The 17,588-nt window shown below is 27.2% G+C and overlaps 1 protein-coding gene across 2 annotated transcripts in view; it reads left to right on the top strand.

Moving 5' to 3' along the window:
* d4 (double PHD fingers d4) overlaps window positions 1–17,059 on the top strand; it is a 96,294-nt gene extending 79,235 nt beyond the window's left edge. For both annotated transcript variants that reach the window (XM_035365532.2, XM_035365533.2), the window contains exon 9: window positions 1,956–17,059. In XM_035365532.2, the coding sequence (XP_035221423.1) occupies window positions 1,956–2,002 (47 nt within the window). In that variant the 3' untranslated portion in view covers window positions 2,003–17,059. The remainder of the gene's footprint in view (window positions 1–1,955) is intronic.
* Window positions 17,060–17,588: the final 529 nt, after the last annotated feature.

Below are 17,588 nucleotides of genomic sequence, written 5' to 3'. Positions count from 1 at the left end.
AAAGCATTTGGAGGTTCAATATAAAAATTGCGAGCAAATGTGTGGACAGCGGGTTTAATAACTCCAGGATGCCATTTGTAACAGCAGTTATTTACTCTTGTGCAGAGAAATTGACATGTGTTGAATAGTGTGAGAAATAATGCTGGCAGGGTCTTTCACAACAGTAAGTATTTGGGCAAAGAATTGGATTGATCAGTGAATGCTTTCCTGTTCAAGTTTTGAATGGAGAAATAACATTACTCATGTTGAAAATTGTGGATCATGTATTAAATGATCAATGATATGTTCAGATTGTTGGCAAGCTTATAAAACAGAAGAATTGGAAAAAGCAGGGTACACTTCTATATGAATCATACATTTTTGTGGATCGGGACACAGTTGCTATTGCATAAAAAGTTGAAAGATTGTGAGACTCTGTTAAGTGGTGAAATAAAAAACAACAAGGCACTGCTCATTATCATCGTGAGTCACATTTTACAGAATTCATGTTGCAAAATTGGAGCAAGAAAATGCTTTGATATTGTATTTAAAAGCAATTGCAAAAATATGGCAGTCTGAACTGTATGCAAAAAGTAAGGATGAATTTGTTGATATTTTGATGCCATTATAATGAGAGCTCTGAAAATGGGTGGAGTATCGAATTTAATTCAAGCAAGTTTTGTTTAAGGCATTAAAACTTCCATTATTATATGTAAAATTTTATGTGCACTTTATATTCAGTTAGATTTATAAATAATAATAAAATTTCTAAACTTTTATAATTCTGTTGATTTACATACTTTTATAGCAGAATTGGGATAGGTAATCCGTATTTTTCAGAAATATCAGTCTCCAAGTAAGAAGCTTTGAGTATGACTGTAAATTCTTAAACATTCATTTATAAGGAGATGAAATTTTTGCCAGATTAATTAATGAATAAGCTCACTTAAATATTGCTTCTTAGTGCTTTTTTTTGGGGGGGAGGAGGGGGAAATGGGTATAAAAACTGTAGTATGTTAAAAGTTTGATTAATTTTCTTAAATTAGTGTTTTATCAGATATCTTTAGAAAATACTTTATGTCCCAAAGCAGCCAGAGCTGTTTCTTATATTTTCTTTTAAACTTAAAATTTTATTATTTAATTGCTTCAAAATTTATCATCAAATATTTTTATTTTTCTAAAATATAAAGTACTGAATGCTGAGAATATTTTACTGAATGTTGGCTGATAATTTCATTAAGCTAAATATTAAAATATGTGAATTATTTTAGTTTCATAATAGTTTGATTTCTGTTATTCAGGTGCCAGATATGTAGAAATTTAATAAGAGAAATTATTTTTATATTCATTCATTTTTTTTTTTTTTTTTTTTTTTTTTTAATGAGAAAACTTTTAAACAGTTGTATTGTGGTTCTTCTACATAATTCTTTGACATAATTTTACACAAGCAAGTAAAATTGATGCTGAATTAAAAATAATTGTAATGTGCATTAAATCAAAAGTACATTGGATAAAAATTGTCTATTATTATCGTTAAATGTTTTGTGTTTGATTATGATGTATTAAAATTGCTTGCATTTGTTTAATTATCTTGCAGGTGGGGGGAAAATATTGTGAAATGTTTGTTTTAGAATTTTTTAATGTTTATTTTCCCTTCATCGTTTACTGTTTAAAAAATAGTTTGGATTCTCGGAACAAACTTTTTTTAAAAATTTGCATTTAATAATTATTTATAAGTATAGTTAGATTTTATTTTAGGATACAGTGGTTATTATCAGTAAATTAACATATAACTCAATGGCATATTTGATCTACAGTTACTACTATGCCACTGTATTTTGTGACATATTTCTGGCATAATGGATCCTTAAAAATAAATTTAATCTCTTTTTGATATCTGTTACTATTTTGTATTTATTTTACATTAGTGTGGTATCATGTTCTTGAAGAAGTATAAATTTTAATGTTTCTTATAGGTTCTTGGAGTTGTCATCTATGCATAGAAGAATATGGCCGTAAATAGCTTTTGTTAAAATCAAAGATTCTTATTTTTGTGATGAATTTATTATTTTAAAATTGGGTGGCAGCTTTAAACATATATGTTTCTAACTTAAAAATATTTTTGTTATGTATCATGTTTATAAACAAAGAACAAAATTTTTACCTCCCTTGCAAATTCAATTAACATTACTGTTTTATTATTACTAATAATGGCTGTTATTCATTTCAAGTATTTTGCACATCTCCTCCTTTAAAAAAAAATTCAAATGTGTTGCTAATTTGTTCTATATGCTTTATTTTTCTGAAATTCGAATGTAGATATATATTCAATTCACTTTCAATATTTTGCCTGCATATACTAAATATGACTTGATAAATGCTGTATATAGATTTGAAATATTTTCTCCCACAATAAATGCATCTTTTAAAATCTTTATTTAATAACTTTTCTTCACTGAGTATAATGAGATGTGATATGGCATGAGTAGATTTTGCTTGATTTAAAAGCTGATATTATCTTTGAACCATCTAAATTCATGATATGAGAAAAAGAAAATACAAATGTTGCTTATTTGTATTTTGATAGTGATTACCCATTTTAGTAAGTTTTCAACTTTTAATTTAAAATTTACATTTATTATATGAAGCAGTATTCATTAAAATTTATTAAACCATTGTTAATTTGTTTTTTAAAATTGCTATTTAAAACATATTCAAACAAATAATCATATTCCTTTTTTAACTTTTTTAACATTGAATTTAAATGGGTATTTTGAATACTACCTTTCTTTTGCATTTTTTTTAATAACTACTAATAAATATGAAAGCAAATTATCATAATCAATCCCCCCCCCAAATAATACATTTAATTTAGATGGCTATCTTAAATACTACCTATATTTGTCTTATATATTTAAACATTTTGAATACCTAAAATATAAAGTCTTTTCAGCGTGCTGTATTTAAAGTTAAATGTTCTCAGTTTCATTTAGAGTAATAACCTCCCAAAAATTGTTAAAATATTTTTGTTTTTTATTTAATGTTTCTTATTTAAAAAACTTATTAAATTTATTTATAAACTTATATAATGCATTGAAACTATATGAAGAACGTATTTTATTGATGTAAAACGTAGTTTCCTAACAAAGGTATTGATTAGACCTAAATGTATGTTGCAGGTCTGAGTGGCATTAAAGGGGTTATGAAGAAGCAAATTGATAATATGAACATATTTGAAAAATTTGATTACCTAAATATTTTTAAAATTAAACAGTATTAAGGATAAATGTATTTGATTTTGGGCTGAGTAAAAGAATAATTAAACATGTTAATGTAATATAAGTCATATTTAGAATATGTTTAGGCATTTTTCTTGTCAAATTTACAATTTAACTGTAAAATTTTTAAAACCAAAAGTCTGAGATTATTTTTAAGCTAAAAAGTTACTTTTTATTTTCATTTCTTTCGCAATTTGTCATCATAAATATTAAAAATCAGGTTCCGTATTTTCTTAGTTAGAAATATTATATATGCAAGATAAAAATATGAAAAACAAAATTCTAACTATAATTTGGAATAGTCTGTTAACTATTTTAAGCGGGGGTATTTTTTTTTTTTACCTTTCTATTCTAAAAAATAGTATCTGCATATAGTTAATATCTCTAAACTGCATCATTTCAAGATTAATAGCTATCGTATGACTCTCACATAAAGCTCATGATACAGATAACTTATGTAAGACTCCAGCTAGTAATAATTTTAGAAGCTTAAATATTAATCAATCAAAATAAGGCAAACTGAAACTGACATCATAAACCAAAACTCGAGTCGCTTTGAATTTTGCTGTCTGCTTCCTAGCTAATTAGCCTGCTGCTTCGGTCTTCCAGAGTTATATTTCAAATCTGTAGCATTACCGACATAGTTCTTCAAAAACAGGCACAAACTGCAGTTTATCTGTGTTGGCTTATGAAAATATTTGTCAGCAAAGATTAAAAGAATTTTTGACCCCTTGATGACTGCAACTTGTTTTAAAGACATTTATGCTTCACATTGGCAGCATGCAGATCATTACATTTTATGTTAGCTGGTAGGATTTGAATCTATGTGAGAAAAACCACAATGGATTCCAAGTCTGTTGTATTAACTACTTGGACACAACTGCTATCATTTGACAGCAGCTATGTATTTATACATCTACATCTGTCTTCAACATTCCAAATTATTTCTTGAGTGCACAGGAAAACTCCAATAGATTTCAAGTCCATTGTCTTAACTGGGTCATGACTTAAAATTTGACTGCAACTACTTATTTGCACATCTACATCTGTCTTCAACATTCCAAATTATTTCTTCAAGTAATTCATTAGGGTTTCCCTGTGCCAGTTTGAATCTTACTAGCTAAAATAAAATGTAATGATTTGGATATTAGTAGCATGTTGAAGCATAAAGACACAGTTGCAGCCATCAAGGCTGGTTAAACATTTCTTTTTGTTTTCATTCATAAACATCTTCATTAGTTAACACAGTTGCAGTAATTGCCTGCTTTTGAAGCACTGCCTTGATATCGTTGCAATTTTGAAATATAATTTCTTTCTTGTTTTCTAGACAGTCAAAACAAGTTAGTTACGAATGAACTAAAATACAACATGTCTAATATGAAAACTGAGTTCAGAGTGATTCGATTTTATATTACAATGTTAGTTCCAGTTTGCTCCATCTTGATTGGTTAATATTTAAGCTTCTGAAATTATTATTTTTGAAGCCTTACGTAAGGTATCTGCATCTTGAGTTTTATGTAAGAATCAAATAATGATAATTGATTTTGAAATGATGCAGTTTAGAGAGATTTATTTATTATAAGCAGGTCATGTTTTTAGGGTGGAGTTAATGAACTATTGCTCCAGTCTTGATATATTTATACTGTTTGGGAGGAAATGTAGTGCAAAATGCAGTTTTAACTTCATTCTTTTATTATATATGGAAGATTTTGATTTATAATTACTCTTAACTGATCTGACATGACATACATACTTCAAATATGCTTGTCATTGAATCATTACAACCATCCCTCAGCTAATGAGCATTTGATGTGTGTATTTTTAATTTTATGGAATGTCATGATACATGTATATAATTTTTCTAAAAATGAGAATTATATAAGGCTTTGACAAAGAACTGTTGCTCAGAATTTAATAAATCACACTGTCTTTTTAAACTAGCATCTCTTCATTTTTTTCATTTTTTAGTATGCAAAGAGTCCAAAAAGTATAGAATTGTATATGGAAGATGCTTTTGATTTAGTTTTATTTGAAAGATATTTTTCTATTGCATTCTGTATTGCAACACCATCTATTAATATTTGCAATTTTTAAGTAAATTCTGCATTGCTTATTTATACTATCACTTTCAAGAAATTTCTTTTATTCAAAGAAACTTTAGAGCTATATTTTTATGATTTGGCATTGAAAAATCCACCTGTGGGCAGTACTGTCTTAAAAACAAGTTCCAGTATGGAATGAGTGTAATTTCTTCATTCCAACAATAATAAAATTTTTAATTTAGTATTTAAACCATTTAAGATACTTTGTTATTATTTGTTTGTTATAAAACTTACTATATTGTTTTCCATTTATTAATAATTAATCAGACATTATGCTTTCCATCTATAAATAATTAATTTTCAAATTTGAAACAGTTATTTTTTATAAAAAGAAAGAACTGGTGGATTTATCTGCTGAAATCCTTTTTGAAGTTTTACATCTATTAAAAATTAATTTTCAGTTTAAAAAATCCTTTATATGCACAAAAATGAATAATATAGCGGGTTCCTCTGCTGGAATCTTCTTTTGAATTTCAGCTCTCTATCTACCTCATTCTTTTGATATGAAAGCAATTTTATAACCATAATGTGCTCATTTCTGAATGATATATTCATATAAACGTATTGTATCTCTGTAATTGTATAGAGTGTTTGTGATGTGTAATCTCTAGTGAAGTTTCATATTCAAGAGATAAAAAGACTGATGTTACTTGAAAAATCTTCAGTTATAAAATAAATTGAATTTGTTTATTGGTTAAACTTTGCTCGACATTCAGAATGCTTTTTAAGGTTTCAAATTGTCATTCATATGCTATTCACTTCAACCATTAAAAACTGTAAAATCCTTCTGTGTTGCTTGAAAAATATTTGAAAAATTTTGAAATTCTTATTATTGTGAATTAAAAATACATATGTATTATGAAAAGGGGGCCTACTGATAGTACAGTATCAACAGGGAACTAAAAACAGATACATCAGAACTATTCTGTGAAATAAAGGAACTCGGTAATGATTTCTCAGTTTTAAATATTATGATCAGATCAAAATTCTTTCAACTTAATGTTTTTTATTTCTTAAAAAAACATAGAATGTTTAGAGTCAGCTATAAGAAATTATGCAGAAAACAGAGATTTAATTATTACTTTTAAATATATGGCTTCATTGTGCTATTATCATACTGTTTGTATGATTTAAAATATTTAAAAACTTTTAATTGTATATTTTAAGTTTGTTTAGATGTGTTAAACAGAAAATGTGTTTTCCTTCGCCCCCCAAAAAAAGCTGCTGATTTTACATGCTTTTGTATCATAAAATATATTTTCATTGTTCATTAAAAAATGTCACTGTAATTGTAATTTATTATAAAAGACACTGAATTTGTAATCAATAATAAAAAAGTGGAACACAATTATTTTCTCTTGTTTATATATTTAAAAATGTTCTTAATGCTAGGAAAAAACATAAACGTATCTTCCAAGTTTTGATAAGTGGGCCTGAATGCTATTTTTTGTTAGAAAAAAAAATACTTGTAAGTTTCTAAAAAGGCATATTTTAATGTTAAAAGTTGCATAAATATGCTAGTAATTCTCTTGGATATTGAAAATTAACAAATAAGTTGAGCATTGCATTTGATAGTGTTTTTTGTAAACTCCATAAGACTGCAGTTTTTTAGCATAGTTACCTGAAATTGTTTTACCTTTTTATTAGTCATTCATTTTTATCTTGTATGAACTATCATCATATAGTTAATTTTTTTTTTTAGGTATGGTATTTATTAAATGCTTTTAGGTATATTAAAGTAAATGTAAATAATTTTCTGCTTTCATAATAGGAAAAAATAATGTATCTAATACTATATTATTCCAAATATAAGATGATTCCTTATGTAAGATGATCCTGTAACTTTGATAGTGCTTTACAAGGAGTAAGAGTTTTTACAATCTACGTTTTTCAGTTTACACGAAGAAATATATATATGAGTGTGATAAGAAGATATTTTAAGTACTTAAATCTCTGAATATCATATTTGTGTTGAAATTAAATAATTGTATTTTTTCTTTACATCAGATTTAAGAGATACATTATTTTAATATAATTTATATTTGTTAGATTTTTCATGTAATATGGATATAGTTTTCATGGTAGGAAAAAAATAACTTGTCTTGTATTTTGGCCAGTATTGTATTTTTGAATTTCTTTTGTTTTTAAATCTGTTAAAAGATATCTTTTGGTTTAATTTGATATAAATAATACTTAAACTAATAACTCAGAAAGAGTGGGCTGAGTCACTTCATGCTCTACATTTTTTATTTGTGTGTGTGTTTAAAAAAGAGTGATATGATGATATATGAAACATACAGTCTTATACAAATTTAAAATATGTCAACTTTTTTAAAAATGCAATTAAATAGTATGAGCAGTATCAAAGCAATGCTTAAATTTGCTGTGTATATTAAATTCTTTGTTATAATATAGTATGTCAAGTGAATCTCCTTATGAAGTTATGGCTGGGATAGTTGTTTAGATTTTATATCTAAAGATTAGTATTTTGTGTACTCTTATGATTAAAAAGTATGTGAAGAGAGCTCTGTATGTGTATTGAAATTTGTAATAGGGTAGCATTTAAGAATTAAAATTTTTTTGGGAAGAATGCATGTGAAGAATTTGTTTAATATGTAATTGTTAACTTGGGGAAAAAATCATCTGCAAAATTATATTTAGACACCCCCTCTTCTGAGGACTTGAATTTTCATTTGTGTTAAATAACTGCATATTGACCTGTACAATCTTTGCATAAGTATGTTTATCTTGTTCTTGAATTTTTAATGTTATGTAATGTTCAGTCAGAATCACTAAATTTTTTATGTAAATTAAAAAGTAACTGGAAAAGAGAATTAATGCAGAGTTATATTTTAACACAGTTATTCCATTTTAAAAGAATTTCTGGGAATCCTATGAAATTTATCATGTTAAAAGAAATTCTTGAAAGGAGATGTAATGTGCCAGATATCTCAGAAGCAGAAAAAGCAGTAACTGACAGATCATTGTAGTGTTATAACTGAACTGAAAGTTGCCTCTTAATTTTTAATGTTTGATACAGATGTAAATTTGTTCTATTGCGATTTTTAATTTTTTAAATTGTAACAATATATTAATAGGGATAAGTCATCTAAGTGATAGCTATATCATAAATGTTACTCAGTTTTTTTATTAATTCATAAATGGTAAGTATCATAAAAGTTTTTTTTTCATTATCATTTATTAAGCACATGTAAGTTATCTTCTTTTTTTTTTTTTTTTTTTTTTTTTTTTTTTTTTTTTTTTTTAAGTACAAAAACAGGAAAGTAGGTTGCTCTGCACCAAGTAGTTGATTAAAACTTTGAATGCATGATGAAAAAAATAATTTCCATTCATCATTCCCTTATGGATCAAACTCTGTTGCATAATATTTAATAGAAAAAGTTACATAAACAGTGTGAAAAGCATAAAGATTTTACTTAGATTATTGATAACATAGCCATAGATTTTTAGTAACATTTAAATATCAGTCATTGAGCTTTTTAAGTACCAGCCTTGAATTCCCCCCCCTGGCCCCCGAAAAAAAACTGATGCAAATTTGCTATTCAGAAGATTGCTAGAAAGTAGAGAAAATAAAGTAATAAATAGGTAATATAAAGCTGCAGAAAATCTAATTGTCTTCAAAATAATTTACTTTTATCTAAGTTGTTAACTTTACTATTTATAAATACTGTAATAAATGCATACTATTTATTTAGTTCAAGATTCTGTTGTAAATTAAATGAAATTTAGTTTAAGCAGCATCTTTGCCTTAAGAAGTCTAAATACTTCGAGCAGTAGAATACATTTAAAAAATAAAGTTATAAATGGCAGATTCTGAATTATTTTAAAATTAGAGTGACTAATTGGATTGCAGGTTCTGCACTGGTTTTTAGAAAATTAAAGTCTTATGAATTGAGTATCATTACATGCTATGGGGAATAACCATTTTTCATTTGCTCTGGGAAATAATTTCATTAAATTAAGTCATTTTGAATCCATTTTCCATTAGTCGCAAAAGCTTCATAGTTATTTCTACATTTTGGTTAATTTCATATTGTATCTGAAGAGGTAATTTTATTATTATTAAGGTTGAAATTGCTAGTCTTTTAAATTTTCAAATAATTGGAGGCCATTTTATGTCTTTATTTGCAGTCTAATAATAGAATGTCATGTTTCTTATTCACTTCTGTTCCTCATGCATTTTTATTTTTTAATTATTATTTTATGTAGTATGAAAAAAATATTTGCATCGTAGGACAATCTGTAGGAGAGATTTAATATTTTGAATGGTAGGGTATTTATAACTACCATGAACTGTTTGTGTTGAATGTTATATATTACCATGTTTACCATATATATTACCAGGAAACATTTTGCTTTAATAATGTGCAGATAACAAGAATTATTCCTAAATTAGATTATTAAATTTGATTTTATCATGGCTGAAGTAGAACCTCTATTATTCAATTATGGATAATTCAGAATTTCAGTAATTGAGACTGATAATTTGCCAGAGACAAAAATTATTAATTTTTCTAAGTAAATGCTTCTTCTTTCTTTCTTTTTTTTGGGGGAGGGGGGGGGGACCAAAAAGATGTTACTCCAAAATCTGGGAACTTACGTCCTGAACATTCATTGTAAAATCCTGACATGCAAAGTGATTTACATTTCCAAAATTTTGGGTTTATTTAGTGAACTCAGAAATAAGTGCAAGTATTGTTTTCCTTACAGTAAATGTTAAATTACATAACATATTTAAATTTCTTGCAACTGGCACTAAATTTACTGGTAACAACAAACATTGACACTTTTGAAGGTCTAAATTTAAATCCAAAATTAAGGCCTGAGATTTTAAAAAAAAAAAAAAAAGAAAGAAAAATGAGTAATGGGCTAACAACATTTAAATGTGGAAAAAAATTGTGTATGCTTTTGCCACCCAGTGCAGCAACAAATTTGATTAAACCGATAAAACAAGGAATTATCCAGAACAGAACTTTGAAATTTAATGAAGTGTCCACAATTAAAAAAAAAATCTCGTTAAAAGAAGTCTCATTTACTTTGTTGCTTGGAAAAATGTGAAGAGCATTGCTTTACTTCATTGTTGGTTTAAATTGTGGCCTGTGATCATATTCGTGGATGACAAGTCGATTGATGATGATTCTCTTAAGTTTTAAAACAGTGTCCAACATTTTGGACTTTTTTACCTGTTTGAAGAAAATTATTATTAGTGAAGAGGAGGTGCGAGTAGACAATTCTATTTCCCTCACACTCTGCCAAGATGATAATGAAGTAATCTGACATGCACTAGGAAAAGAGAAAGATGATGAGGAGGATGAAAATCAAAATAACATGCAGAGCATGAAAGTCACGTGGAAGGAAGTTGACAAAGGATTACAGTCTTTAATAAAGGTTGCCGAAAAGCTGTGTCAACGTATGGTGATATGAAGCTTCAGTGTATACACAGCAGATTTTTACAATTTTTACAGCAGTTTTGTAAACAGGGAGACATCAAAGTTATATGGTATTAAATAAAGAAATTTGTGATTTTCTTAGGCTAATTTTAAAATATTGCATAGTTTTGCCTTTCGTGAAATGTAAACTCATGTATGTATTTTAATTTTAAATAATCTGTACAATTTTTTATATTATTTATTTAATCATTGCCAATAGATTAAAATGTCATGACTAAATGGACTTCACATGTTACAATTTCTACAGATAGCTGCACAAAATGAGACCAAGTAAGGTTTAAAAATACATATTCAGTTATCTGGAAAAACCTCTTATCCGGAATCGGCAAGGTCTTGTTGCTACCGGTTGAAAGAGATTTTACTGTATTATGATGCATTTTATTTTGATTGAAATATAATGAAGAAAATGTGTTACTTTTAGCGAAATTCTCATTTCACACGTGTTCTATATATAAAGCAAAAAATTTAGCTATTTTACATAACACCATTAAAGCATTTTACATGGTACTCTATTTATAACTATTATGACTTACAAAATTTTCTTCAAATTAAAATTTGCCAGGTTTAGTGATTACAATTACGTCCATGTGTAAAATTAGGCAATATATAAATATATAGAGTAGATTTACATACAATAAAGCTGTTGATTCTGAGAGCAGCTGACATAGTTTCTCCTTCACCACCTCTGGAAGAAAAATTATTGCATGCAGATTTTCCATGTGTTATCATTTTGATTGTAGTATCTACTCTGTTTTATAAAAAATATTAAATATAAGCATTAAATCAAGTAGGAGAATTCATAATTGTGTATTTACTTAAAGTCATGTTAAATAAATGAAAAAATAATAAAACTAATTAATATCTATTAAAAATGATATACCAAAGTTGCTATGCTGTTGATGAACATACATCTATATTTGCTTCAAAAAATAGTTATTTCTCTCAATTTCTAAAAGAATGTGACTTTGGCATAGAAAACTTTTTCTAAATTTTGCATTCAGTGAAATATAATGTAAATATTGCACATAATAGGTTATTAGAAATCCAAACAAAATTTGAAAACTTATGTAATTTGAAGCTGACTTTCATTCTATTCAAGTAGCATATAATATACATTTATGTGCTGATCTCGGTGCTTGCACCATGACAAGAATTGTTCTGTAGGGAAGGTAGTTAGGAATGCGGCTTAATAGAGATGTGTTAACAATTCTTTGAAGTTTGGTCTAAATATTTTTTATAGAGCTGATGTCTCAGGTACAGGAATAAGTTGTGTTTGTAGTTATGGTTATGAGATGAAGTATATTAATTAATAATATAATATATTGGTAATGTTTAGGTATGAGTACTTTATTTTAAAACTTATAAAATTTTATTTAAAAGACTTCAAGGAAATGTAAATAGCATGCAGCAGCTGATCATGCAGATGCTCTGTGGAAAGAAATGCCTTATGTTTCATATGGAGCAGTATAAGTTGGTGAATCATTGAGCTTGCTAGTGGCAAGTATTTTAAATTGCTGGAAGTTATATATTTTGAGATTTTTGTCAAAGTATTAAACTTTTATTTTACGAGTTTTAAAGTGTGCAGGATTGAATTGTCAGGAAGGCTGAAAGTTAGGCAGGAAGGGTGTAAAAATAATTTATTATTATAAGCCCGATTTAAAAATATTTAAAATTTTCAGATTACTCTTTTTTTCCTTGCTGTTGAAAGTAAGTAATAAAGCTTTTGTTTTTGGAAATTTGGACTTATAATGTCCTAAAGTAGCAGTCTAACAAGGATTGCACGATTAAATATCTTTTGCGTATTTGGATATAGACCTGTTGTTTCTGTTTAAGAAATAATTAAATACAGTAAGCATGCATACTATAATAATTTCGATACTTTTTAATAAAATGAACAAAACAATTTCTTATGCAAGTCCTGTAGCATGAAAGTGTCAGTGATAAATGTATTTTCTATAATTAGATTAGTTAAAAAAAATGTTCTTATACTTTTAAAATTATCCAAGAATCAGTTAAAATTTTGGGCAGTTATGTACAAATATTACTGTAAACAGCTATGCATATTATATTTTCAAATATGAACTCCTAAAGGATTTCTTTTACATGAAAGACATTAGAAATAATAGTTTCAATTATCGTTTGTAGTTGTGTAGAAATTTGAAATTTTTATTTAGTGAAAGCAAATCCTAAATGAATTCCTTTTAGTAGAAATAATTTAAATCAGAATTTTGCCAATTAGTTTTTCATGTTAGAGATTTAAGATCTTTAACTACTTTTATATTAAAAATTTCTTGACATAGGATTGTATTTTTTTAATAGACTGTAGAACTCTTAGACTACTTTAAAAGTTTCTTTATAGAGAGTTATAATTTTTTTAAATTTTGTATAAATTTTTATTTAATAAAAAATTTTAATGTGACTAAAATTATCTGGCCAACTGTTCAAGAGATATTTAATGTTTTTTAAAATGTTTTGTTATGTATGTGTCATCATTCAAACAGCATGTTTTCTCTCTCTCTTTTTATATATATGTATAAATGCACTTCTATGCAGAATTAAGAGAATTTGCACATTGTGTTGAGTTTCTGAAAACGTCTGGACAGATTTTAATGAAATTTGATATGAATATACATTTATAACAGAGAAAGATGTGTACCATTCAAAAGTAATTTTATGTAAGGATGTGTTGCAATGGCATCCACGCATGTGTGCACTTACGTATTCAACTCTGAATATTTGCATAATTCTTTCGAGCATAATTAGTATGTTTGGTTCAATACTTTTCATTAAAATAGACATAATTTGTAAATTCTCTTTTTTGGCACACAAGTGTATATTATATATATGTATGTATTTGACTTGTATCATAATAACAATCCAAATGATTTTATTTACTGCATAGTGAGTGTATTATTTTGATCTTTACACTTTTAGTATATTTCCAATGTTGAATTTTTCGAGATGAAACTTAAGATGGTAAAATTAGACATGTGGTAATTCAAAAAACTGAGTGAGTAAATGAGAAGTCCATTAATGATATTCTTTATTATAAAAATTAAATTTTTGGGGGTGCAGAGAAGTGCTCTAAAATTCTAGAAATATGATGCTAAAAATTTTATCGACTTTCAAGTAAGTTGTTTACTTAAGAGCAAGTTTCATACAAATAGTAGAAGAGGATTTCTGTGGGAAGTCTTCTTTATAAAATGCATCTTCGCATGTAATAAAAGAATTCTGTATCATAAGTTTGTTATAAATTTATTTAACATGTTAGCTCAAACTTATTTCCAAAAAAAAATATATTATAAAACATAATGCATATGTTCTTTTTGCATATATTTTGAAATAGTATTTTCAGAGTATTCTTATATGTAGTTTAAAGTGCTTAATTAAGTATAGCAATGATCACCATCATTTTACCTCATAAAAAAATCTATAAATGCATTTATTTGAGTGGTATGTCCTATTTTTTTCTTTCAGTAGCAATTTACTAGATGAAATTGTGTGCCAGAATGTGTTCATGTTCTCCAGTCATTTAAGGATTGGTGATATAGTAATTGATAAAAGAAATAGTATTAATCATATTGTAAAATTTCTCTTGTGAAAGCTATACATCGATTTTACTCAGGCTGTGGTACACATGCAATTTATCTACCATGAAACTGATATTATTCTTAATTACATCATGAAACTTTTTAATTATGTTTCACCTACATGTATATTTCAGTATATTTTCTTAATTTGTTTTGCAGTCAAGCATTTGTTTAAAGAGTTCCTTCTCATTTAGATTTCCTGTTAATAGATTGCAGATTTTTCTGTATCTTATATTGATGTAATCTAAAATCCATCTGTGCATATCTTAGTTACTGCTGTATGATGCTAAGCATATTTCAAACAATTTTGTTTCATGAATATTAATTTCCTTATTGGTATTGCACTCGCTTACTAATTGAAGAATAATGTAATCAAACTGGTATTTGCTATTGGGCTTAGTAATACTTTGATACTTTTACACTTGAATTACAGCTTTCAAAGATAAATTCACATAAGAATCACCTTAATTAAGATATGTAAATTCTTGGATCGTTAGATTACTGGAGCTTTCAGATGTAATTTCATAAATATCGGTAGATGTAAATTATGAATAGTATGACACTTTTTTTTTTTTTTTTTTTTCTTTTTTTTTCTTTTTTCTTTTTTTAAGTTTTATCAGATTTTCTGGAAGGTTTCTTTTTTGGGAGAATGAGGGAGGAATGTATTCATAAAAGGGGAATTTTATTTTTCATATTTCTTCAACATGACTTTTCAGCTAAATATATGCAAATTTCCAAGAAAAAGATTTGTAATATGCATCACATTATTTATTTCCTAACTTCTGTGACTAACTAGTGGAAGTGAAACTTAAAATGAGGATTTTATTAAAGTGCATTTTCAGTTTTTATGGAATTCAATCTCTTAATATAGTCATTTATAGTTTGGCAATAGAATTTAGAAATTAGGTAAGAGAAGTTGAAGCTGATGAGTTTTTATGTGGGGGTTATAATCTGAACTGAACTTTTTTTAAAACAGTTGATATGTATTTGCAGTATGGAAATTTCTCTTTGAATACGAAGTAATTAAAAATGTAACAAGAATTGTTTTTCCTACCAATTTGAAAAATATCTTGTCTCATTAGCATTTCAAAAACATACTTATGACATTTTATCTGAAATAAATGCTCCTTTGTTCTATGATTTGTAAAAGAATAGAATTTTAATGATAATAATTACCCGATGAAATAGTTTTTCAAGTAATCTATTTGAACGATAGATTTTTGTAAATGATGTTGCGATTCTCAGTAATAGTCATTCAATAAGTGTCTGGCTGTGAATAAAGGGAATCCTTGTTCCTTAAGAAAATAAATTTATAATATTTTAAATAAAAGTTAATGACTTTTAATGTGAAAAGGCTTTTAATTGGAATTTCCTGCAATTTTTAATAGAGTCACGTTAAAGTAGTGTTCTTTGATAGACATTGTTTACAAATTAGCAATTATTTGAAACCAAAACGTAACTAATTTTCATTTTCTAGGCCAGTGAAGTTGAGATATGATGCACAAGCTTTTGATTTTTTGTTTAACTGGTCTAAAATTTCTTCTAATACATTTACATTTATACTACTGTCATCTTTACTCAGTTCGGTTTCAATTTTCTTTAATATCTTGGACACTGCGGTCCTCAATACCTTACGTTTTGATTTCAGTTTAGCAATAAGATCTTCCATATTATATCAAAATAAGAAATACAGGCTTACCTTGGCTGTCTTCGCATAAAATGCTATCCAAAATTAAAAAAACACAAACTTCTAAATTGGCCAAAGGTTCCCGGCAAAGATGCAACATATTGCGAAAGGTTGATCTAATTCTAATTGAAGTAATTTTGAAAGTTTTCGCGTTATCTGAATAAAAGGTGCGATAGTTTCCTATTTTCAAAATGAAACGTGTGAGAGCCGAAATGAATTTGTTTGCAGACATATTGGAAATGAGCTCTAGATGTAACGCTCGTGCAACAGCGCACGTAAACAATACGATGTATGATTTCTGAATGTCGTTTCCAGACTTATGTAAACTGGACCTGTGAAATCCACACCTTTAACATAGAAAGGTGGAGTTTCAACAATTCGGTCTCTAAGTAACTGAGCTGTCGTTTGTTTCACTGGCTTTACTGTGTATTTCCGACAAATTAAACAGTTCCCTAAGACTTTCTTTAGCCAAACTACGACAGAAATTTTGGACCTTTAATTATACTGTAAATCTTTGGCAGCATACAAGCTGTATTATTTTAAAAATTTAGTACAAAATTATTATTTAGTTTCATTTATCAGCATATATGTTCAAGCATAACCTCTCCCTCACTTTTTTTCTAAGATATTATTTTTTTGAGGAAATAGCCCTTGGGAATATGTTGTCACCTTAATCTTTCTTGGAACATCTCCTAATTTTATGAATGTTGTTTATATTGGTGCAGCATTGCGGCGTTTTGTTATTTTACCTTTAAAAAGGTTATAGATTTTGAACAATTTATTTTTTGTTGATTTTCAATGCTTTTTAAAGCAGTTTCATGGTAGTGGTATCTTGTATATTATTTCATTATTAAATTGAAGAACACGTTTGTCCTTTTGTATTTTTGTCTCCAGTGTTTATCTTGTATAGTATAATATTATTTAGAATAAATTAAAAACTTTTCACATTTTATTTCAGTAAATTATTGTCTCTTTATTTCAAATGTAAGTAAATTTAATATAATATACTTTTGTAAGAAGATTTATGATGTTAGAGAGTTATTTAAAATTGTAGTTTTACAGTCAAAAGTCGTTAATCCAGACCTCAAAGCTACAAACTTTATGCGCATGCGTCAACGCATAATGCGTTCACGCATGCGCGTAATACCTTTATGCATGCGCATATGCGTGTACACATGCTCATAATACGTATAACGGACGGTATAAGCTAAGCTAAAATTATTATCTAATTATCTATTTCAGTTAATGTTGCAGATTGTGTTGTTCCTTAATCTTCGAATTGGATCCGGCTTATTATTTTTTGCAGACTGTAAGAGCAGTTTATAAAAGTAAGCTTGAACTTTCGATTATGTCAAATAGAATTTCCGATGCTGGAGCTGCCAAAGGATCTACAAAGCGAAAGCTTGTTTCGATGTCCATCAAACAAAATATGGAATTGCTGCAAAAAATGGATAAAGGCATATCCTTTGTTTCTCTAACCA

This window comes from Stegodyphus dumicola, chromosome 2, assembly GCF_044657685.1.
Source record: "Stegodyphus dumicola isolate Sdum_Otavi_A_Nest chromosome 2, ASM4465768v1".
Classification (NCBI taxonomy): Eukaryota; Metazoa; Arthropoda; class Arachnida; order Araneae; family Eresidae; genus Stegodyphus; species Stegodyphus dumicola.
This window is presented reverse-complemented; position numbering and strand designations above follow the sequence as displayed.